At 38.3% G+C, this 24,886-nt stretch overlaps 1 protein-coding gene across 2 annotated transcripts in view; it reads right to left on the reverse strand.

The window, feature by feature from the left end:
- Positions 1–334: 334 nt before the first annotated feature.
- The window catches only part of GABRA3 (gamma-aminobutyric acid type A receptor subunit alpha3), a 281,817-nt gene continuing 257,265 nt past the window's right edge, over positions 335–24,886 (reverse strand). For both annotated transcript variants that reach the window (XM_054545204.2, XM_002832249.5), the window contains 2 exons: positions 23,974–24,185; positions 335–2,666 (listed from right to left, as the gene is read on the reverse strand). In XM_054545204.2, coding sequence (XP_054401179.1) covers positions 2,331–2,666; positions 23,974–24,185 — 548 coding nt within the window. In that variant the 3' untranslated portion in view covers positions 335–2,330. The remainder of the gene's footprint in view (positions 2,667–23,973; positions 24,186–24,886) is intronic.

Below are 24,886 nucleotides of genomic sequence, written 5' to 3' on the forward strand. Positions count from 1 at the left end.
AGAGAAATCCTTTAGAATTACAATGAAAATACATGTCTCTATTTCCTGGGAGTGGGTGAATTGTGAATTTAGCCGAAGAAGCAATACAGCTTTTTCATAATATTTCATATTGGATAATGAGACCCTCGAGTCAATCAAAGCTATGTTTTCACACGAGTTTCACTTTGGATCATTGTAATGCATTTCTTGCTCTGGGGGTACCTTTCTTCCATCTTTTTCCAATGGTTGTTAAGAAGCAGAAAGTAATGGTGGCATGAGATTGGGGGTGAAAGCCAAAAACATAGTACTGTCTGTGTTAGGCAAAGAGTGACCAAAGAAAGTTCTGCAGACCAAGTACAATTCAGAAAGGGTTTAATAAACAGCAGCTAAACATTGCACCAAAGCATTTGGAAACACAATTTCTACACAGAGGCAAAGATCAGGCTTCCATTCTAAGTTCCTTAAGACAACCATTAACAGCCCCTCCCTCCCACCCCCCGTATCCCCACATATCCACAAGACTACACTCTTCTAGTCATGAATTTACCTACAGACACAGTCTTAGGAATAATGGGACTGGCATGCATTATCCCAGCAATGGCAAGGAAGCAGGGGACGGGGAAAGGATGGATGAAAAGGCAACCAGCAGCTAATGATACACCCCTTAGGAGCTTTGTTCAGCCGGTGGGCAGGGAGAATCTGCTTGTGGTGCCCCCTGTGGCTTTACCCTGGGCTTCTAGGATACTCTGGACTAGTGCAGGTATTCAGAGCCAAAGTGGCTGGGGCTGCCATCATAAACAGTCTCATTCTCTTGGGCCGAGACTATTAAAAGTGATCTTCTTGGGTGACACATTGTGACTTTCTAAAAACCTTTTTGGTGCCCAACCAAGTTCCACTAGTGACCCAGAAGGCCCGCTGAGATTGTGCTGATTCTGAGGTCATGGTGGACCTGGCTTCTCAGTCCTTTATTTTGGCCTTTGGAAAGGGGCGCATGATAGCTCTTTATTAAAGACACTTGTAAGGAGCCTAGGCAAATCATTCAAACTTCTGGGATTCAGTTTATCTAACTTATAAAAATTGCATATTTATGCCTGTGTCTTTTACTCACATTAAGATTAAGAACAAATGGCCTCTAAATAATATATTATAAAATTGGCAATAAAGTTAATGATCTAGTTGACTCAATATTGACTAGAGATATTTATTTGTATGCATTTCCAATTCACCCCTCATAGAATCGGCATCAACAGAGGACCAGAGGTTCCCGACATGGTGGGAGAAAAGTGCCTGGGCCAGGGTGTGGAATGTGGAGTGTATGGAAGGAAGAATTTGACTTTCATCTGCCAGTAGCCTTCTCTTTTGAGCCAGACTTCAATCCTCAACTACCATCCACTCCAAACCTCTTACCCAATCCAGTATAGGCTACTTGCCTTGGCAGGGAGGTGACTTTTCTATCTCGCCCATATTTTAAAAAAATGGTTTTTTTAAAATCTAGATCACTTTGTTTCTACTTGCAACTTTTTGATTTAAATAAAAAATACTTGATCATTTTTTCCTGAAAAGTTTACAGGTGGTAATGAGTCCAAATTAAGTAGTGCTCAGTTGGCTACAAGGGTGTCAAAGGCAGTGGGGGAAGAAGATTTTCTGGAGGAGAGATGTACCAAAGAGGGGACTATTTTCCTGAGGGGCTGGACATGGCAGGGCACCAGCCATCTTGGTGCCGGGCTGGCAGAGCTAGTTCTATTTATTTTGGCCATACATGGTAGACGGTGGTTAGTACCAATTGTCCCCAGTAATTTCCAAACCAAGAAATGAGTTGGGGGTGTAGAACTGGCTCCCACCTTTGCTATCAGTACTTATGCCTAGTAGGCCTTGCTGAAGGCAGGGGAGGTAGCACGTAGGATCACATGGCCAAGCCTAACCTGGCTGCCTAGTAAGTTAGAGTCATCTGATCTAGATGGCCAGTCAACAATTCTCCTTGTTCTGGGCCTCTCAAACAGCCAAGGCTTCCACTATAGAGAGTAGAATCTCTTGTTCTTTTTGCAGTGGGCAGAGTGCAATAAAATACATGCAGTGCCCTCAGCTAGGGGAGATTGGCAGCCTAAGATGAGCAACTGGACAAATGGCAGTGTTTGGCTTTGATGGGGTTATACTGAGCAATATTGGAGGGACAACTAATTTTTCTGTAGTTATTTTTTTCATAGAGATTCATAAATATGAATTGAGAGTCACAGCTTGGTAGAGGGGTAAAAAGAAGAATCCTGAAATACATGAAGGGGAGCCCCGGGGTTTGGGTGCCTGGATGCTTCACGGGGTATACAGTGCTCTGGTTGCTGCACTGCCACCGCTATCTACTGTTTGCGGATCATGCCCTTGATAGCTGACTCCCGGTTGACATATGTGGCCCAATAGACCAGATTGAATATGGCAAAGAGCACAGGAAAGATGATGCGGGAAATTTTGTCAACCTTGCTGACACTGTTGTAGGTCTTGGTCTCAGTCGGGCTGTCCTGCACGTAGGTGGCCTTGGGTGAAGCAATGATTGTTGGGGTTGAGGAGGCACTGGGAGCAGCACCCTTGGAGATGGTGGAAAATTCAGTGTCCTTGGCCAGGTTGATGGGATAGGTGGTCCCCACGATGTTGAAGGTGGTGCTGGTTTTCTTTGCTGGAGCTGCTGGTGTTTTCTTCTAAAGGCCAGGAAAAAGAGGGGGAGAAAGGGAGAAAAAAGCAAAGCTCATTAATTCATTACACAGAGAACCTTCAGCGGCTGCAGGGGGGAGGAGCCATGAGGGAAGTTAAGAAACAGGGGCCATGTAGCCAATAGCACTAGTAACCAGGTTTGTGTCAAGGAATAACTGAAGATGAGTATGAGAAGAGAAAACGTGCATCATCCTGGCTCACTAGCTATGTCGCTTTGGCTAAGTCACTTTTCCTCTTCATGCCTCAGTTTCTTCATCTGTAAAATGAGGATCAAAATAATTTTCAGGATTGTTGAGAGGATCAGATGAGAGAATGGAGCCAGAAATCGCCAATAAACTGTGGAATGTTGGTCACATGTGGAATCTTATATACCATGCGATTTGATACTCAGAGCAACCCCTATGAGGTAGGTGGATGAGATTACTCCCATTTGACAGATGAGAAAACTCAGCCTCAGACTAAGTGGCAGAGCCTAACTTGCAATCTGGGTAAGAGATTTTTATCTAGGGCTACACTGTGCTGCTTTCTATAGGCCCTAGACACTTTTTGGTTACCCAAGAAAGAACTCCAGAAGGCCGTGACCATCAAGTGGCACATCTCCTGTGAGGAAGAGAGCTTGGTGAGTCTGAAAACTCATTTTGTCATAAAGACAATACATACCATGGCATGTTGACATGCGTCATTACAACAGCATCCCACCCTTCATGCAGTGTAACTGTTCAGCAAGCTCAAGAGCAGGCCAAGGCTTTCCACAGAGCTATGTAAAAGACTCTCTGACATAGCAAAGGCAGAGGTAGATGGGGAGTTGCTATGTCACTTCCCTTTGGGCTTATTTTTAAGAGTGAAAGAAACTCAAACACCCAGTGGGAAGCAAGCACACACACATGCCAATTTGCTCTCATATATATGAACTTGTGTATACAGAGAGCCTCACTGGGCCTCCCCTGATGCAGAAGAGAGAAGAGGAGACAGTGCTTAGGCCTGGATACGAATTGAGAAGCTGAAGAACAGGAGAGGCCACGGGAGGAGGCCAGCCCCAGCCCCAGCCCCAGGCCAAATGCGGTGGCTTAGCTCATAGTCTATAGATGGTTTGTTGCCTCATTCCTCACTCTGGCCTTTTCTTCCATCCCAGTTTGGCTCTAGGGAAAAGTGGGTAGAGATGAGCTTCAGAAATGCCCTAATTTCACATACCTCATGAGTCCATTCTTGATGTTACTTTGCTTCCCAGAACCCAGGCTTCACTTCTTTATTCCTTCACTTCCTACTTGCTTTCTTCGTGCGTTTCTCTATTTCCATCCTCTCTTGCTGACCCCTGTCTCCTAATCTCTTCATATATCCTTTCTTCTTAACTTCAGAGTCCCCATCATTCTTATTTTTTCTCCTTTAGACCTCACTGCCATTTACTATAGTGATCCTAATAACTTTTGCCCAATATTTGCTGAATGCATACTGGGCCAAGAACTATGCTAGGTACTTAGAGATAAATGGAAAGGGTCAAACATGAGTCCCTGTCTTCCAGGAGCTCACACTCGGGTGTGGGAGAAAGCCTTTTAAGCACATGATTGCCATTGAATGTGATCAGACTTCTCAAAGATCTGGGCCAAGTACTATGGGAAATCAGTCAAAGGAGGGACAAAGTACCTGCAGGCATTGGAAAAGGTGGCTCAGAGAAGGCAATGAAGTTTATGGTCTGGGTCACAAAAGATGAGCAGGAGCTCATCAGATGAGCATGCGGCAAAGGCCAGTACATAGGCCAAGGACACTTTATTTATTTATTTTAGGGACATGGGTCTTGCTCTGTCACCTGGGCTAGTGGGCCTTGGTGTAAACATAGCCCACTATAGTCTTGAACTGCTGGGCTCAAGTGACTCTCCCGCCTCAGGCTCCTGAGTAGCTGGGACTACAGGCATGTGCCACCATGCCCAGCTATTTTTTTTTTTTTTTTAATTTAGAGATGACGTCTCACTATGTTGTCCAGGCTGGTCTTGTACTCCTGGCTTCAGGTGATCCTCCCACCTTGGCTTCCAAAGTCACTGGGATTACAAGTGCAAGCCACGACACCTGGCCAAGGGCACTGTTTTTTGAGTTGACAAGAAGTTTACTGTAGCTGGGCCACAGTGTGCACGGCAAAGAATTGCAGAAACTGAGGCTGTGTAAAACAGGCAGCAGCAAGACCTTCAAAGGCCTTATATGCTACGCTCTCTTGCTTTGTCTGCTTATTTTGGCCTCAGTGTTTTCAGTCATGGACGGGAAGTGCGACAGATGAGAGGATGTTGGTTTACGTAAATTGAACAGTCTGACTAATAGGATGTTTTGAAAGCAATATTCTTTCTCCCTGGGGATTGCAATCACATTGTTACAAGTGGAAGGGGGACAGAACTCTAAGGTTTCTAAAAACCTTGTAAATTATTTAAATACTACATGGGACTCATTTATAATTAGCAAATTCATTGTGTGAATAGAGTCCTGCTGCTAAATGTCTTTGCCATTAAATAAAAGGGTGCTTTACTTGTTTGCAAACTTGCTTATTAATTTGCTTCGTGAACTCTTTTTTCATGGGTAGGACCAAAAATTATAGGAAAGAAAGAAAAGAAAAAAGAAAGGAAAGAAAATATTGCCCTGACTTTTCTAGAAGCTTTTATATATGTTACTCCACTTAGCCATCTTATAAACTGGCTATGACTAAGTCTCTGAAACAATGATTCTGAACAATGAATACTTTTTTTTTTAGCTCCATAGGCACTTTATGTTCTATAGATGGGGAGAAGTAGCAATCAAGTTAATCACAGATTTTTTAAGTAGTAAGGGAAAATTACCTTTTAATTTCTTCCACCATTTTCAACATGACACATTTTAATCAGCCACTACAATTTTTTACCTAAATCATTAAAGAAGGAAATCAAAGCCAAATTTGAGTGTCAAGAAAATAGGAAAATGACCCATAGATTAATGGTAATATTTACCCATTTCTACACCTAGTTTTCCAGTAATTCTCCTTGATAGATACAGACTGAGATGACTTAACTTTGACCGAATTGTCAGAATATTCCTACTCCCTAGCCGAGTATCTGGCTCTTAGGCAAATGATGGATGTTTACTGAATGAAAAAATACCCACCACTGAAGATTATCAATATGATTTATCGTTTGTTTCCCCTGAGTCTTGACCTTTGCTGCATAAATAGCATGTCTCCAAAGTTCAGCCTAGGGCAATTTCCTAACCAAAAAGTGGAAATTGACTTCTCCAAATTTCCCAAGGAGTTCGAATCCAGAACAAGAACGCCTTTCCTTCTAAAAATCTATTTCATGTGGGTTTTGTGATGAGGCAATGAAAACTTTTATAGAGAAATGCATGTCCCACTCAAGAGTCTTCCTCCGATGATACTCCTGTCAATTGTCTCTAAAGGTGAAGCTCAACTAGAACCTCAGAGTATATACTTACATGGTCCAGTGCCTCTGTGTCAACCTCCTTGCAGGTGCTCAGCTTTTCTGAGCCCGTTTCCAAAAGTGGGGCAAAACAATGGAATATATGCTATGTGGGACTCAAAGATGAATAAAACCAACAACAAAAACCCAAACAACTCAATTTAAAAATGGGCAAAGGACTTGAGTAGACATATCTCCAAAAAAGATTTACAAAAGGCCAACAATCACATGAAAAGATGGTAAACATCACTAATCAGAAATGCAAATCAAAGCCATGAGACCCCACCTCACATTACGATGGGTACTACCAAAAAACTCCAGAAAATATCAAGTGTTGGCAAGGATGTGGAGAAATTGAAACCCTTGTGCACTATTGGGAATGTAAAATGGTGCAACCACTATGGAAAATGTTGTGATGGTTCCTCAAAAACTTACAAATAGAATCACTATATGATTCAGCAGTTCCACTTCTGAGTATATATCCCCAAATTATAAGCAGGGTCTCAAAGAGATATTTACACACCCATGTTCATAGCTTCATTATTCCCAATAGCCAAATGGTGGAAGCAACCCAAGTGTCCGTTGAGAGAACAATAAACAAAATGTGGTATATACACACAATGAATTCATTCCATTCACAATTATTCAACCTCACAAAGGAAGGAAATTCTGATATATACTACAACAGACATGAATCTTGAGGTTGCTAAGTGAAATAAGCCAGTCACAAAAGGATAACTGTTGTGTGATTTCACTTCTATGACATATCTAGAGTAGCAAATTCATAGAGACAGAAAGTAGAATGGTGGGTGCCGGGGCTAGGGCAGAAAGGAATGGGGAGTTGTTGTTTAATGAATACAGAGTTCCAGTTTTGCAAGACGAAAAGGGTTCAGGAGACTGCACAGGAATGTGAATGTATTTAATAGGACTGAACTACACAATTCAAATTGATTAAGGTTATATATATTTACCACTATGTGTACACACACACACACACACACACACACACACATACACACACATATATATGTATACATATATGATTAAATCAGAGACCCTGCCCTCAGGAAATCTAGTTTAGTGAGGAAGGTTAATTAAAATAAGAGAGAATTAAAATATACGGGAGAAAGCACAAATTAGAAACATTCAGAGGGGCATAAATAATGAAATCAAGGGAGTTCAAGAGAAGGAAGAATTTGGAATTGTCAGGTAAGTCAATGGAAAGGACAGAAAATGCAGATGGAAGAAAAATAATCACTTGCACCATTTTCCTGTAAAGGCGGTGGGGGGGTGGGGGTTATCTAGAGCATAAGTGTGGAATTTCTCAGGTCCAGATCACAGCTGAGAAGGAAAGAATGGATGAGATTAGATACTATCTATATTTTGGTGGAGAGAAAGGAGCACAGTAGGTTAAGGGAAATCTCATACAATGGCTTCTACATTCCCCATGAGGAAGGTTAAATAAATAGTAAAGATTTAAACTAGAATATATATCTATATATATATTTTTTGAGACGGAGTTTTGCTCTTGTTGCCCAGGCTGGAGTGCAATGGCGTGATCTCGGCTCACTGCAATCTCTGCCTCCCGGGTTCAAGCTATTCTCTTGCCTCAACCTCCTGAGTAGCTGGGATTACAGGCATATGCCACCGCCGCCCCCCTCCCCAGGCTAATTTTGTATTTTTAGTAGAGAAGGGAGTTTCTCCATTTGGTCAGGCTGGTCTCGAACTCCTGACCTCAGGTGTTTTTTTCTGAATCTGTACTCAATTCTCAGCCTCCCAAAGTGCTGGGATTATAGGCATGAGCCACCGCGCCTGGCTAATTTATTTATTTATTTATTTATTTTTATTATTATTATACTTTAAGTTTTAGGGTACATGTGCACAACGTGCAGGTTTGTTACATATGTATACATGTGCCATGTTGGTGTGCTGCACCCAATAACTCGTCATTTAGCATTAGGTATATCTCCTAATGCTATCCCTCCCCCCTCCCCCCACCCTACAACAGTCCCCAGTGTGTGATGTTCCCCTTCCTGTGTCCATGTGTTCTCATTGTTCTAATTCCCACCTATGAGTGAGAACATGCGGTGTTTGGTTTTTTGTCCTTGTGATAGTTTGCTCAGAACGATGGTTTCCAGCTTCATCCATGTCTCTACAAAGGACATGAACTCATCACTTTTTATGGCTGCATAGTATTCCATGGTGTATATGTGCCACATTTTCTTAATCCAGTCTATCACTGATGGACATTTGGCTTGGTTCCAAGTCTTTGCTATTGTGAATAGTGCCGCAGTAAACATACGTGTGCATGTGTCTTTATAGCAGCATGATTTATAATCCTTTGGGTATATACCCAGTAATGGGATGGCTGGGTCAAATGGTATTTCTAGTTCTAGATCCCTGAGGAATCGCCACACTGACTTCCACAATGGTTGAACTAGTTTACAGTCCCACCAACAGTGTAAAAGTGTTCCTATTTCTCCACATCCTCTCCAGCACCTGTTGTTTCCTGACTTCTTAATGATCGCCATCCTAATTGGTGTGAGATGGTATCTCATTGTGGTTTTGATTTGCATTTCTCTGATGGCCAGTGATGGTGAGCATTTTTTCATGTGTTTTTTGGCTGCATAAATGTCTTCTTTTGAGAAGTGTCTGTTCATATCCTTTGCTCACTTTTTGATGGGGTTGTTTGTGTTTTTCTTGTAAATTTGTTGGAGTTCATTGTAGATTCTGGGTATTACCTCTTTGTCAGATGAGTAGGTTGCAAAATTTTTCTCCCATTCTGTAGGTTGCCTGTTCACTCTGATGGTAGTTTCTTTTGCTGTGCAGAAGCTCTTTAGTTTAATTAGATCCCATTTGTCGATTTTGGCTTTTGTTGCCATTGCTTTTGGTGTTTTAGACATGAAGTCCTTGCCCATGCCTATGTCCTGAATGGTATTGCCTAGGTTTTGTTCTAGGGTTTTTGTGGTTTTAGGTCTAACATTTAAGTCTTTAATCCATCTTGAATTCATTTTTGTCTAAGGTGTAAGGAAGGGATCCAGTTTCAGCTTTCTACATATGGCTAGCCAGTTTTCCCAGCACCATTTATTAAATAGGGAATCCTTTCCCCATTGCTTGTTTTTCTCAGGTTTGTCAAAGATCAGATAGTTTTAGATATGCCTAGGTAATTTAAACTAGATTTTGTAGGATAAAGAAGACAGAACTAATTAGGGACAGAGAGTAACTGCAGGCATAGGTTGAAGGAACAGCAGAATTAAAAAATACACTCATAAATGTCACCAATCCATCAATACAATGGATTTTTTTTTTCCCAAGAGAAATAGAGGACTTGGACTGAAGTGACTAGGGAGGTCAAGAGTACTGGTGAGTGACTGCAGTGATACACTGTGGGACCTATGCTGGATAGAGAAGCAAGGAAAACATAGGAAATCATCCATTTATTTAATATTTTCTGTGTCTACAATGTGACAGTTTCTGTGCTAGGTGCTTAAGGTGCAGGAATAAATGGTAAAACACAGCTCCTGCCCTAAAGGAGTTCACATTCCAGTGGGGTGGGGGGGGCATGTAATAAACATAGAAGCAAAAAAATACATAAAGCAATGTAACGTCAGGAGGTGAGAATTATCATGGAAGCATATAAAGCAGGGCAGTGCAGAAAAAGATGATGAGTGCTAGTGAGAGAAGGTCTGCCTGAGAAGGTAAGTAGAGACCTGAACAAAATAAGAAAGCAAGCTGTGAAAAGATCTCAACAATAAACATTCCATAAAGAAACAATGGTAATGACAAAGTACGTGGACTTGGAATGAAAGTGATTCATTAAGAATCATCAAGGAGGCTGGGCACGGTGGCTCAAGCCTGTAATCCCAGCACTTTGGGAGGCCAAGGAGGGCAGATCATGAGGTCAGGAGATCGAGACCATCCTGGCTAACATGGTGAAACCCGGTATCTACTAAAAATACAAAAAATTAGCCGAGCATGGTGGTACACGCCTATAGTCCCAGCTGCTCAGGAGGCTGAGGCAGGAGAATCTCTTGAACCCAGGAGATGGAGGTTGCAGTGAGCCGAGATTGTGCCACTGTACTCCAGCCTGGGTGACAGAGTGAGTTTCCATCTCAAAAATAAATAAATAAATAAATAAATAAATGGAATCATCAAAGAGGCCACTATGGGATGAGTGAGTGGAGTGAATGAAAATTCAAAAAAGATGGTAAGAGGTACCATCACAGATCTAAGGACAAGATCCTGTAAGGTTTTGAGCACCATCGTGAGAATAATGGAATTTGATCTAAATGTAGTGGGAAGCCATTAAACTATTTGGAGCAGAATTTTTATAATTGACTATTTTAATTGATCTTCCCTACTATTGGGCAGCGAATAGATGTGTAGGCATGAAAGTAGAGGACTAAAATTAGGACGTTAGTCCTAATGAGGCTAGTGAGAGGTGTGGTGTGTTGAATGTTAGATACGGAGACAAGTAGACAGATTCAAGTTACATTGTGAATGTAGAGGAGTTGCTGATGAGTTCGGTTTGGGTTGTCTAAGAGCAGAGTGGGGGGCGGGTAAGAAAAATAAAAGAATTAAGAATGGATTCCAGGTTTTTGGCTTGAGCACCTGGAAGAATAGTGACATTATTGGCTGTGCTGGGAAGACTTGAAGAAGAGCAGGTTTAGGGGGAAGATGAGGAGTTGTGTTTGGATATAAGAATTACATTTTTATCAGACATCCCAATAGGAATATAATCCCAATAGAGATGTACACAGTTACATATATCATGCTGTACATATATTCTGCTCCAAATAGTTTAATGGCTTCCCACTACATTTAGATCAAATTCCATTATTCTTACGATGGTGCTCAAAACCTTACAGGATCTTGTCCTTAGATCTGTGATGGTACCTCTTACCATCTTTTTCGAATTTTCATTCACTCCACTCACTCATCCCATAGTGGCCTCCTTGATGATTCCATATCAGTCTGCAGCTTAGGGGAAAGGTTTGGGCTAGAGATACATATTTGGAAGTTGTTCGCCTCTAGATGGACATTGATTCAATGTCTTGGGATTGAATGAGGTCGCTTGAGAAGTGAGTACAGATTCAGAAAATAAAAAAGAGATCTGACTGCTGACTGGCCTGCAGATCTGACTGATCTGTCCTGAAATGCTCTAACGTTTAGTGCTGGAAAGAAGACAAGGATAGTGAAAAGAAAATACCAAGGATGAACAAGAAAAACAGGAAATCCTGATGTATGAGAATCCAAGCGAGGAGGTGACACTTCAAAGAAGACATCTTTAATATAAGAGAGTGAGAGAGTAATCGTCTGAAAGCAGTACTGGGGATTAAGACGATGTAAACTACACTTCTGGAAAATGGGAATCAGATTAACAGCTTCTGCCAAGCAGGAAGGCAGTTGGAAGGAAGTCTCAGCTGAGAATCACATATCAGTTAAAACAGGAGGTGGACGGGTCATTCAATGAAGAAGCTGCTGGGGCAGAATGTTTTATCTTCCCATGAACAGGAGTTCCTGAGGGAAGTGAGGTACAGTTTATGAGGAGTAGGAGGATAAGTCAAGAAAAAACCACAGAAGAGGATAAGGATAAGAAGTGAGGGGAGGATAAATAACCATAGAGAAACTACAATTTGGGTATTGACCAAGGATGACATAGAGGCGAGCCCTATGGAACATACGGCCTCATGTGTCCACAAATTTCATTACAAAACTCTTCTGATGTCAAGTAACAGTTTCAAAAATACTAGCACAATTAGCTGACTTACTGTCACTGTTTTTCTGAAAAAAAAATACAAAAAACAAAAACAAAACACTAGAACAAATATACAGGCAGTTAGATTGGTTCATTTCTGAAACCTTCACCTAGTGCTGGAAACAGTAGCAGTGCCTGGTAAATGGGACAATCCAGACCTCATTTAATAGGCTCAATTCCAGTTTATGATGTCAGATGAGTCATCCAATTGAAAAACAAAGAGAGAACTTGGGGCAGTTGCAAATAAAGTGAACTGGTTGTAGAAATCCTACATATGAAATGAACACAGAGAGAATACAATAATGTTGGTAAGTTGAGCAAGATGAAGAAAAATAGAGTGATAAAGCCAGATGAAGTGAACATCAAAGGACGAAACTTTTTGCATGAAGTAAAGGAGTAAACAGTGGCCTGGAAGCAGCAGGAGGGAATGGAGGAGTGGCTTCCACTTGCAAGGGCAGTAGATTTTTTAGGAAACAGTCAAGTACTCAGTAAGGTAAACAGAACAAAATAGAGAGGAAGTATTTTGGATTTATCTCTCCTGTGACACTCAGCACTTGGTCCTATATCAGTGCTATGTCTGTATATGTGTGTATGTATATATATGGATATATGCCTTACTTTTCTTAGACCATCAGCTCCTGAGTGCTGGGACCATGTAGTTTAGTTTTGCATACCACAGGTATTCCAGAAATAATTGCCGTGTGTGCGTGTGTGTGCATGTGTGTGTTTCAATCGAGACTATGATTACTGCTAGGCCACTTATACCTACTGCAGACGAAGGTAGGAAGACCACCAGTTTATGAGTAAAACTTAACCCATATTGAATGTTACTTACCCAACAAAGAAATACCAAGGGGTGATTTGATTTGTGGCTACAATTGCAGGAATGACTCATAGACTTAAAAGCCATTAAGGACAAGAAACTAAGCTTTTCCTAGATTTGAAGAGAATGTGAATGTTTTCTCCAATGTAAAAAAGATAAAATTTTATTCTAGAGCATTTGAAAATAAAAAAAGAGAGTCCAAGCATTACTATTTTTTGCAAAATTTATACAAGAAGTTATACAAATTTTATAAATGGTTCTAAGAATAATTTTCTTCTTTTTAAACGTTGAGATTTGTTTTTTCATTTAAATTTGTTTTTATTATTTTTAATGTTGACTAACTTAAAGTAGTAATGGACATAGTTTAAAAAATTGAAGTTGAAAACTTATGAAAATCAAGAAACCCATTGTTCAATTCCCACCTATGAGTGAGCATATGCGGTGTTTGGTTTTTTGTTCTTGCGATAGTTTTATGAGAACACATGGGCGCAGGAAGGGGAACATCACACTCTGGGGACTGTTGTGGGGTGGGGGGAGGGGGGAGGGATAGCTTTAGGAGATATACCTAATGCTAAATGACGAGTTAATGAGTGCAGCACACCAGCATGGCACATGTATACATATGTAACTAACCTGCACATTGTGCACATGTACCCTAGAACTTAAAGTATAATAATAATAAAATTAAATTAAATTTTAAAAAGTACAGCTAAAAAAAAAGAAAGAAATTATTTCCAAATAAAAAGTTTAAAAAAATCTACAAATAACATATTTCTAATTATCATTTAAGTAATAAATATTCTAAAATATATATTTAAACTAAATAGTGGAAATACAACACAGTTATGAGTATTCTTCTATAAAAATTAAGCTCTAATAAATGGAACCAGAGAAAGTTGTACAGGAAAACAATATTTTCCTAACCGACATTAGTTTAGAAACTAATGTTGATTCTTAAGGTATGAAAAGTCATATAATTGTCAAACTGTCTGTGGCATGGTGTGCCATAACCATTATCACTTGTTAATATGTAAAAATATTTTAAATTGGCAAATAAACGAAAAGCATTAAAAAAAAAAAAGAAAAGAAAATCAAGAAGCCCTTACCCCAATGCACCCAAACCTATTGTCCAACCCCTTGTAGGTATTTATTTTTAATTCTCTTAGGTGATAGTAATACTTCTAATAGTTATTTCTATACTTTTATACAATATATTTATACTGCTACCAGTTTTGCTTACTACCAATTGTCTTTTCATGATAAATAATGATTTATTTCACATATGTAACCCTTCCTGAATCCTCTAGTACAATTATAGCAAAATTTTTAGTTCTATCAGTAACCAGTGGTGATAGCATTATAAATGACTATATAAATGCCTGTAGTAGCCATCTGCAAACTGGACTGGTTCCTTTGCAAATTTGCTTGCTGCACAGTTGTCACTTTAATATTTCACTTTTTATAATTTTTATTTCTATTTATTCATTTTTAATTGACAAATGAAATTGCATATATTTATCACGTACAAAATGACGTTTTGAAATATGTGTACATTATGGAATGGCTATATTGAGCTAATTAACATTGCCTCACACAGTTATCATTTTCTGTGGTAAGAACATTTAAAATCTACTCTTAGCAGTTTTCAAGAATACAGAACATTGCTATTAACTACAGTCACTTGTTGTACAATAGGGTCTCTTGAACTTATTCTTCTCTAAGTAAAATTTTGTATTCTTTGACCAACAACTACCCCCGACTCCCAGTCCCCAGTAACCACTATTCTACCCATCTGCTTCTGTGAGTTCAACTGTTTTTTTTTTTGAGATGGAGTCTCGCTCTGTCGCTCAGGCTGGAGTGCAGTGGCGCGATCTCGGCTCACTGCAAGCTCCGCCTCCTGGGTTCACGCCATTCTCCTGCCTCAGCCTCCCAAGTAGCTGGGACTACAGGCGCCCACCACCACATCTGGCTAATTTTTTGTATTTTTAGTAGAGATGGGGTTTCACCATGTTAGCCAGGATGGTCTCGATCTCCTGACCTCGTGATCTGCCCGCTTCAGCCTCCCAAAGTGCTGGGATTAGAGTTCAACTTTTTTAGATTCCACATGTAAGTGACATCGTGTGGTATTTTTCTTTTCTGTGCCTAGCTTATTTCATTTATCATAGTGTTCTTCAGGTTCATCCGTGCTTATGTAAATAACAGGGTTTCCTTCTTTTTTTAAAGGCTGAATAGTATTCCATTTCCTATACCACATTTTCTTTATCTGTTCATCAGTTTATAGACACTTAGGTTGAATACACATGTTGGCTTTTGTGAATAATGCTGTAATTATTATACAAGTACACATACTTCTTTGACATACTGATGTCAAGTCCTTTGGATATATACCCAGTAGTGGGATTGATCAACCATTTGGTACTTCTATTTTTAATCTTTTCAGGAACCTCTATACTAGCTTTGCAAATTTACATTTCCACCAATAGTGTGGAAGGATTCCCTTTTCTCCAAATCCTCACCAACAGTTATCTTTGGTCTTTTTGATAATAGACATTCTTAAAAGTGTGACGTGATATCTCATTGTGGTTTTAATTTACATTTTTCTGATGATTAGTAATCTTGAGCATTTTAAAAATATAACTACTATCTAGCTGTATGTCTTCTTTTGAGAAATGCCTATTCAAGTCCTTTGTGAATTTTTAAATTGGGTTGTTTTCTTGCTATTGAGTTGTTGGGTTCCTTGTATAGTTTTTATATTAGCCTCTTATTAGATGGTTGGTTTGCAAATATGTTCTTTTATTCTATAGGTTGTCTCTTCGCTCTGTTCATTGTTTCCTTGGCTATCAAAAAGCTTTTTAGTTTGGTGTAATCCCATTTGTCTATTTGTACTCTTGTTGCCTATGCTTTTGGGAGCATATTCAAATTATCTTTGTTTCACAGAGATTTTTTCCCCAACGTTTCATTTTAGTAGTTTTAGAATTTCAGGCATTACATTTAAACCTTTAATCCATTTTGAGTTGACCTTTGTATATGGTGTGAGATAAGGGTCTAACTTCATTTCTCTGTGTGTGGTTATCCAGTTTTCCCAACATCATTTGTTAAATAGGCTGTCCTTTCTTCATTGTGTGTTCTAGATACTTTTGTGGAAAATCAATTAACTATAAATGCATGAATTTATTTCTGTGCTCTCTATTGTGTTAAATTGCTCTATGTGTCTGTTTTATGCCAGTACCAAGCTGTTTTGGTTAATATAGCTCTAGAGCATATTCTGAAGTCAGGTAATAGGATGCCTTCAGCTTTCTTCTTTTTGCTCAGGATTGCTTTGACATTCAGAGTGTTTTGTGGTTTCATGTAAGTCTTAGGACTGTATCTTTTCTATTTCTATTAAAAATGACATTGGAATTTTGATAGGGTTTGCATTTAATCTGTACATCAGTTTGGGTGGTATGAACATTTTAACAATATTAATTCTTTTAGCCATGAACAGTGGATATCTTTCCATTTATTTGTGTCTTCAATTTCTTTATTGGTATTTTATAGGTTTAGTGTACTAGTCTGTTATCCTTTTGGTTAAATTTATTCCTAAGTATTTTACTATTTTTTGTACCTATTGTGAATGGGATTGCTTTCTTGATTTCTTTTCCAGAAAGTTCATTGTTTATATAGAAATGCAACTGATTTTTGCATGTTGACTTTGTCTCCTGCAACTTTACTAAATTTATTTGCTAGTTCTAACAGGTTTTTTCTTTTCTTTTTTTTTTTTTGTAGGGTCTTTAGGGTTTTCTTTATATAAGATCAGGCCATCCATATGCAGGGACAATTTAACTGCTTCCTTTCCAATTTGGATGCCCTTTATTTCTTTCTCTTGTTGAATTGCTCTAGATAGGTCTTCCAATACTGTGGTGAGAGTGGACATACTTGTCTTGTTCCTAACCTTGGAGAAAAAGCTTGTAACTTTTTACCATTGAGTATGATGTTAGCTGTGGGTTTGTCATATATGGCCTTTTTGTGATTGTAATTGGTTGAGAGGTTTTTTATCATGAAAGAATTTTGAATTCTGTCAAATGCTTTTTCTGCATCTATTGAGATGACAACTTGGTTTTGGACTTCATTCTGTTAATGTGGTGCAGCATATTTATATATTTGCACATGTTGAACCATCCTTGCATCCCTGGGATAAATCCCACTTGGTCAAGGTGAATATTTTTTTAAAGTTTATGATTTAACCCTTACAGCCATTGCCTGATATATATGTGTGTGTGTAGATATATATATATATATATACACACTATATATATATATACACACTATGTGTATATATATATACACACACTATGTGTATATATATATACACACACTATGTGTATATATATATACACACTATGTGTATATATATATACACACTATATATATATATATATAGTGTGTATATATATATATACTTTAAGAAGTTCTGGGGAAAGATTCTTTTAATGGACTGTTAACTTTGGTTTGCTAGAGTTTTGTTGAGGATTTTTACATCTATTTTGTTCATCAGGGATATTGGCCTGTAATTTTCTTTTCTTGTAGTATATTTGCCTCTCTTTGGTATGAAGGTAATGCTGGCCATATAAAATGAGTTTGGAAGTATTCCCTTTTCAATTTTTTGGAAGAATTTGAGAATGATTGGTATTAGTTCTTCTTTAAGTGCTTGGTAGAATTCAGCAGTGAAGGCATCAGGTCCTGGGCTTTTCTTTGATGGGAGACTTTTTGTTACTGATTCAGCTCCTTATTCATTATTGGTCTGTTCAGATATTCCATTTCCTCATGATTCAGTCCTCGCAGGTGATGTATGTCTAGGAATTTATCTATTGTTTCTAGATTATCAGTTTGTTGGCATATAATTGTTTATAGTAATCTGTTATGATCTTTTGTTTTTCTGTGATAACAGTTGTTAACATCTCCTCTTTCATTTTTTATTTTTTGTATTTGAGTCTTCTCTCTTTTTTCTTAGTCTAAAAGTTTGTCTATTTTGTTTATCTTTTGAAAAAAACATCTTAGTTATAATGATCTTTTCTATTGATTTTTAAGTTCCCTATTTCATGTATTTCTGCTCTGATCTTTAGTCTTTGCTTTTTTCTAGTAACTTTGGGCTTAGTTCTTCTTTTTCTAATTCCTGAAGGCATAAAGTTAGATTGCTTATTTGAGATCTTTATTTTTTTTTGATGTAGGTGTTTATTGCTATAACCTTCCTTCTTCTTAGAACTGCTTTGGCTGCATCTCATAAGTTTTGTTACATTGTAGGTCTATTTTTGTCTCAAGATATTTAAATTTCCCTTTTAATTTCTCCTTTGACTTATTGGTTGTTCAGGAGAATGTTGTTTAATTTTCATGTATTTGTGAATTTTCCAAAATTATTCTCTTTATTGCTTTCTAGTTTCATACTATTGTGGTTGGGAAAGATACTCGATATAATTTTTCTTTTTAAATTTGGATGAACTTCCTGGTTTTATCCCTAGATCTCTTACCTTTCCTCTCACATTCTTTTTTTTCTGCCCTACTTATAGATTGATTTCCTTTAATTTATTTTCCTACTTCTCTATTGAAATTTTTATTTTGGCAATTCTTTTTATTTTCAATACCTCTTCCTTATTCTCTAATTTATTTTTATATAGCATCCGGTTCTTATTTTATTAATATGATATATTTACAAATCTAAAGTAAAAGTTTTGTTTTTCTTACGTTCTCTTTAATTCCCTAAATTATGTCTGTCCCCTCCCTTCAAGGTGAGGTGTTCCTTTATAGTTTGTTTGCCTGTTTTTGTTTTAATCTTTGCTATTCTCTTTCACATTGCAAACTTTTAACTGGTGATCCTTGATATCCCAGTATTATTTGGTAACAGAGAAGATGTCTGTTTGCTCATGTAGCTAACCTGAGCTTGTTGATTGGTGGGCTGTGATTTAGGATGATTAGGTAAAGTAGGTCATTTTGAGGGGGTACTTCAAAATGTCAGTATGCAAAAACTTTCCTCTGGGGATGCTCAGCTTCTTTAGAAGAGCAACCCTGCTGTTTTTTTCCTGGAGAGTATACATCTGGCTAGAGACATTTCACATATTGAGCAGCCTCTGGAGTCTCGAGTACTCTGTACACAGACTTTTGTTTTATTCTCTATCGTATCGAGCGCTTCCTAACACTGAATTTCTCCAGGGTTATGTTTTACTGCAGTTTGATAAATCAGTTATTATAACCTCCATCCATGTTCATTCTTCTATAGATGTGTTAATATCTCTTGTCTGACTGACATCCCTTGTCCTTCTCACCTGTTACTTATGGTTTTATACCTGTTTTATTCCTTTACTCTCATTTTAGCAGAATCTTCAAAGGAAGCAGTGATAAAAACATGTGGTTGATCATCAAAAACCCACAGTTCATCTATTGTCTAGAGTACAATTACAGGGTAGTCAGTTATCTTCATTTAAAAATGAGGTTTTATTTCCGTATCTTCTTTTTTTTCTTTATAATGTTTCCTCTCACATTTTATCTAATGCCTGATCATAATACAGATCAAAAATAATTTTTAAAATCAGTTATATTATTTTAAAACTGTTTTATGCTCACCCATTCTAGCTTTAGGAAGCAAAAACGTTTAATATGTCTCCCTAATGGAAGAAAAAAGAAACTAAGTTATTATTAAATTCTAATATTTTCCCTTCCAATGCACTTCAAATTTTTTTCTGTTGATCTCACTATTAGTTGCTCCGCATTGTAGCAGTGCAGACAAAGCATAGCACCTGTACATTAGAGATTCATTTTTATGCATTCCATCTTTTTTTCAATTCTCATAATATGCTTCTTGAGATAACTTAAATGGACTGACCATAGAGACTAAAGAGGAAGACTGAGATCACTATCTTTGCAAAATAGTTTTATAATATTCTTTTTGTTCTCTCTATTTAAAATTTTAGCACTTTTTAAATGGAGAAATGGTCATTATTTCTGATGTCTAGCTCTAGAGTTTCTAACAATCTATTTGAGTCCTCTCTCTGTCTTCAAACCACTTCCACTCCTCTTGCTGGCCATAAAAAAAAAATCTGTCTCATTTTTTATAAAACATCATGGAAGCCCTGTAGGTATCTAAAAATAGCAATAATCATCCCCCTGAGGCATTTGTCCCTCCTCTAGTGTAGTAACCAAACTGGAACAGTGTACTCTAAACGTGGGCCAACCAGTACATAATAAAAAGGGCTTATCCTCTCACTAGTTCTAGGTGATTCTTAACTCAGACCCAAATCAAATAGGGCTTATCCTCTCACTAGTTCTAGGTGATTCTAACTCAGACCCAAATCAAATTGAGCTTTTCCAGAGTTGTACCACAAAGTAGGCGCACATTAGATTTGCATTTTCTTCATATCCTAGCATTTTATTTTCAATGTTTAATTGTTAAGCTTTTTTAATACCAGATCTATTTTTTGTACCTATGTGTAAGAATTTATATTTGATTTAGCAAATGTTAATATTTTAATTTAAGCTTGTCCTTTCAAATTTAGAAATCCTCTTTGATTCCTAATTCAGAAAATACTCATTCCCCAACCAATATTCATTAATACCAGCTTATAAATTTGAGTCTTCTACCCTATATGTCTTCATTTGAGTCATTAATAACAACATTTGAAAAAGCAGGGTCAAAGACAAAGTCCTATAGTGTATCCCCAGGGACCTCCATTCAGTTTGGTGTCTGTCAGTCCATCAGTCAATTTATTTAATTGTTTATTTATTTATTTATTTAGAGACAGCGTCTCTGTCTGTTGCCCAGGCTGGAGTGCAGTGGCGCAATCTCAACTCACTGCAACCTCCACCTCCCGGGTTCAAGTGATTCTCCCGTCTCAGCCTCCCAAGTAGCATGCTACCATGCCCAGCTAATTTTTTGTATTTTTGTAGAGATGGGGTTCCACCATGTTGGCCAGGCTGGTCTTGAACTCCAGACCTCAAGTGATCTGCCTGCTTTGGCTTCCCAAACTGTTGGGATTACAGGTGTGAGCCACCGCATCCAGCGCCATCAGTTAATTCTATTTGATTTGAATCGGTCAACCAACTACATCAGCCTAATTGTACTATTTTTTTCACCTCCCTCCCTCCCTTCCTTCCTTCCTTCCTTCCTTCCTTCCTTCCTTTATCTCTCTCTCTCTTCTCTCTCTCTTCTTTTTTTTATTTGACAGCGTCTTACTCTGTCGCCCAGGCTGGAGTGCAGTGGTGTGACCTTGGCTCACTGCAGTCCGAACTTCCCAAGCTCAGATGATCCTCCCACCTCACCCTCCTGACTAGTTGGGACTACAGGCATGTGCACCCATGCCCAGATAATTATTAATTTTTTTTGTAGAGACGGGATTTTACCATGTTGCCCAGGCTGGTCTCAAATTCCTGAGCTAAAGCAATCTGCCCGCTTCGTGAGCCACCACATCCAGCCTGCTTTCATGGAGGTATAATTTTTTAAAAGTTAGTCAAATGTTTTATTAAAATCTATGACATTTTCTGGTCCACTAGTCCAATAAACTGTTGATAAATGCTCATGAGGTTAGATAATTTCTTATTAGTGGACTCAAGCTGTATATCACTGATTGCTGCTAACCGCTCCTAAAATATCTGTCTGTTTAATAGTATATTTTAGGGAACTTCCAGTTTAATGTATCAGAGTAAGGATACCTTTGTTCACTTTTCCTCTCTGCAACCAACCAAAAACAGCAAGATGAGAAATAAAAACCAAAACTCTATCTTTGGTGAAACTTAATAGCTTTTATAACCTTAATCCCAAAAAATAAGGGCTCGGAAGTGAAGTGAAAGTGAAAGTGAAGTGCAGTGAAAATCAGACCAGGGTGAAGATGACACTGAGGATACCTGCTGCTCTAGATTTCAGGTCAAGGATAGTGTCCCAAAAGTGTGTGGCATGACCTGACAAAGGAAAGAAACAATCCCTGTTTTGAAATAAAATCAGTTTTCAAACTGGTAATGAGAACATCCTGGAACTCTGACTACCACATAGTGGCAGAGGAGACAGAGACTGCAAAATTAAAGAATATAATACTATACACGCATACACATGCACAAGCACATACACAAACACACACAGAGACATGCACACAGACACCTGTATCAACATAGAGGGATTTCCTGTGAACAAGGGAAAGTTCTTACTAGTCAGAAGTAGAATCACAACTACAAGGAAGACTACTCATAAGAGATTATATAGACAACAAGTGATGCTCAAACTACTCTCTACTACTCATTCTCAGCTACTCATTACTATCCTGCTAACTCTCTCAGTTACTCCCCCAATGCTACTTCCATACATAACAAGAGTAGTAAAAATTTCTCTAATGCAACTTCAAGTAATAATTGAAGACAAACTATCATGTGACTAATACAAACTTTGTTACAAAAGGAAGAAAATGACCTATTGAGTATTGTAATAAATGTCTTCATGGAGTCATCAGAAAAAGAGAATGTGACCCATGGATTGTACAATAGCTCAACTATTATTTAAGTATAAACACAATAGACAATGATTTTATACATTCAAAACAGATGGAAATATGGTTCCCATGAGACCATCTTAAAGAAACTTATAGAAGATAGCTATACATACTGGGGCCTTGGGGAAGGTGCGGGGAAGAAGGAGGGAGAGGATCATTAAACATAACTCATGAGTACTAGGTTTAATATCTGGGTGATAAAATAATCTGTACAGCATACAGCCAACCCCCATGACACAAGTTTACCTATATAACAAACCTGCACTTGTACCCCTGAACTTAAAAGTTAAATAAAGGAATTGATGTAAATATACAATGAATAGAAATGATAGATAAAAGGACGATTTTAAGAAAAGAACCCATTTAAATGTAGAACTATGACTAAACAATTATAGGATTTACAATTGCATGGAAGGATGTAAGTGTTATAAAATGTAATAATGGGGCAATAGTAGTATAGCAAACAGAAGTTAGGAGATGATAGGAACTGGTAGAGAGAAGGAGAGGTAGGAGTGGGTATGTACTGATTTCCTTATATTCTTCCTGGGTGGGGGGCTAACACACCCTGTTCCTAGCTGATAAACCAAGTTATAGAGGAATAAATATACTTTTAGGGTACAAAGGTAACAACTAGATTAAGCACAATAAAACCAAGCAAAAAATCCTATGGTAGAGTAGATTAAGGAAGTAGAACTACACTTATCTCTTCATAATTTAGAGCAAGAAGTTAATAAATTTTATCTAAATAAGTAGTTAAAAATTATTCAAAACTTTTGCCAACTCACCAATCTATACTCTATGCAATACATATTTCCTCCTAATTTGAAAAATCATTATCGTTTCTCTTCTCCATGATTATTTGAGGAGTACCAGGATGGTCCTTGAGATCACATTTGCCAGTTCCTCTTAGCATATTTTGATAATCTTCATCTAGTTCTAGCGACCTGAACTTATTTAAAGCAGCCAGGGACAACAATCTTGATTTCACTGTATTCATGTTTTATTCATATCAATTTAGTTGGTTTAATGATTTTAATCTCTCTTCTTCCTTCCCATCAATGCACCAATCCAATCAACATTTATTCAGCTTTTACTGTGAGTCAGATGCTATGCAAGGATGTTGGCTGGCTAGAAATAAGATGCAGACAAGCTCTTGCCCTCAAAATGTTCACAGTCTAGTGAGAGGAAGACAAAAACTAATACGAATAAATTATTTTAATATCAGGAGCACCCATGCCTCAATAAAAGATAAATCTGTGAATGATTCCAGACAGGCTCTATGGAGAAAGTAGCATTTCAGTTGGGACTTGAAGAATGAGTAGGTCTTTAACAGGCATGGGAAAAAACAAAGAGCATTCCAGGTACAGAATGCAAAATAAGCAGACACAGAAGGAAAGATGATCATTTTGTTTTGACTATAATTTGAATATACTGGAAAGAGGGGCAGAGGTGGCCTTAGAGATTGTACTCTGGGTTGAAGATAGAGTCCAAGCCTTTGAGTGACTTTGTAAGTACCAGTGGGTGCCCCTTGAGTCTAGCAACATCACATTTAGGTTTGATCCTTCACCACAAGACATCAACCCTCCATGATACCTGCCCTCTTTTCTTTGCCCTCAGACAACATGCCAGGTTGCCAAGAAGCACTCCAGTTGAGAATTGGATTGATGACCCCAGTGAATAGCACATAGCCCTGCCCAGTTCTTGCAGGCTATAGGCTGCCCACTCCTGGTCCCAATACAGGTCTCTCAGGGGGTGCTTCTCAGTTCCTCTTTTGCTATATCTCACCTTCATCTCCAGGGCCTCTGGCACCTTCTTGCCTTCCCAAGCCCAACTCCGCTTGGTGAAATAGTTGACAGTGGCAAATTCAATCAGTGCAGAAAATACAAAGGCATAACAGACGGCTATGAACCAGTCCATGGCCGTCGCATATGCCACTTTAGGTAAGGAATTTCTGGCACTGATACTCAAGGTGGTCATGGTAAGCACAGTGGTGACACCTGAGGAGAGGAAAGATGAGAACCAGTTGCAACTGGAACACATTGAGAGCTTATTCGATGAAATCACTAATTTCCTATTTGAAAGGAGAAGCTTTACCCCACTCAAAATGGCCCCTTTAAAATAAAATAAAAATTAAAAAAAACCACCAGACTATCAAATCTGATGGGTCCACCTAGTAACCAGCCCATCCCAATTGGCAGAAGACTATATAGGCATCTGCAATGGATTACATTTAATTGTTGTCCTCTAGCTTCTGCTTAAACATTTCCGTTAAAGAGCAAGTAGTCCATTTCATTGTAAGAGAGCATTTTAATTAGAAAAAAAACTAGCTCACGAACTGAAATCTGGCTTCTTCTAGCTACTGGCCCACAGACCGACCTTGGAGTTTCTTCTGTGGCCATGCAAGGGAAAAGAAAAAAAATCTGCTCCTTACTCTCCAGAACAGACCTTCAAAGACCTAAAAAGGGTTATGGTTCCTTGCGAAACTGCTCATCTTCAGAATGAACATGGAGATTCAAGTTCACCTCATGAACTCCTTTTCTCGTTTACTTCCTTCCCTATCCTGTTTTTTTTTTTTTTTTGGTTTCTGAATAGCCCAGAACTGAGCCCAAGACTCAGGACATGGTCAGAATTCAGTAGGATGCTTACTTCCTTAATTTTGGACACTCTTCTGATAATGCAGCAAACTATTGTGGAAAGT

This window comes from Pongo abelii, chromosome X (assembly GCF_028885655.2).
Source record: "Pongo abelii isolate AG06213 chromosome X, NHGRI_mPonAbe1-v2.0_pri, whole genome shotgun sequence".
In the NCBI taxonomy this organism is placed as follows: domain Eukaryota; kingdom Metazoa; phylum Chordata; class Mammalia; order Primates; family Hominidae; genus Pongo; species Pongo abelii.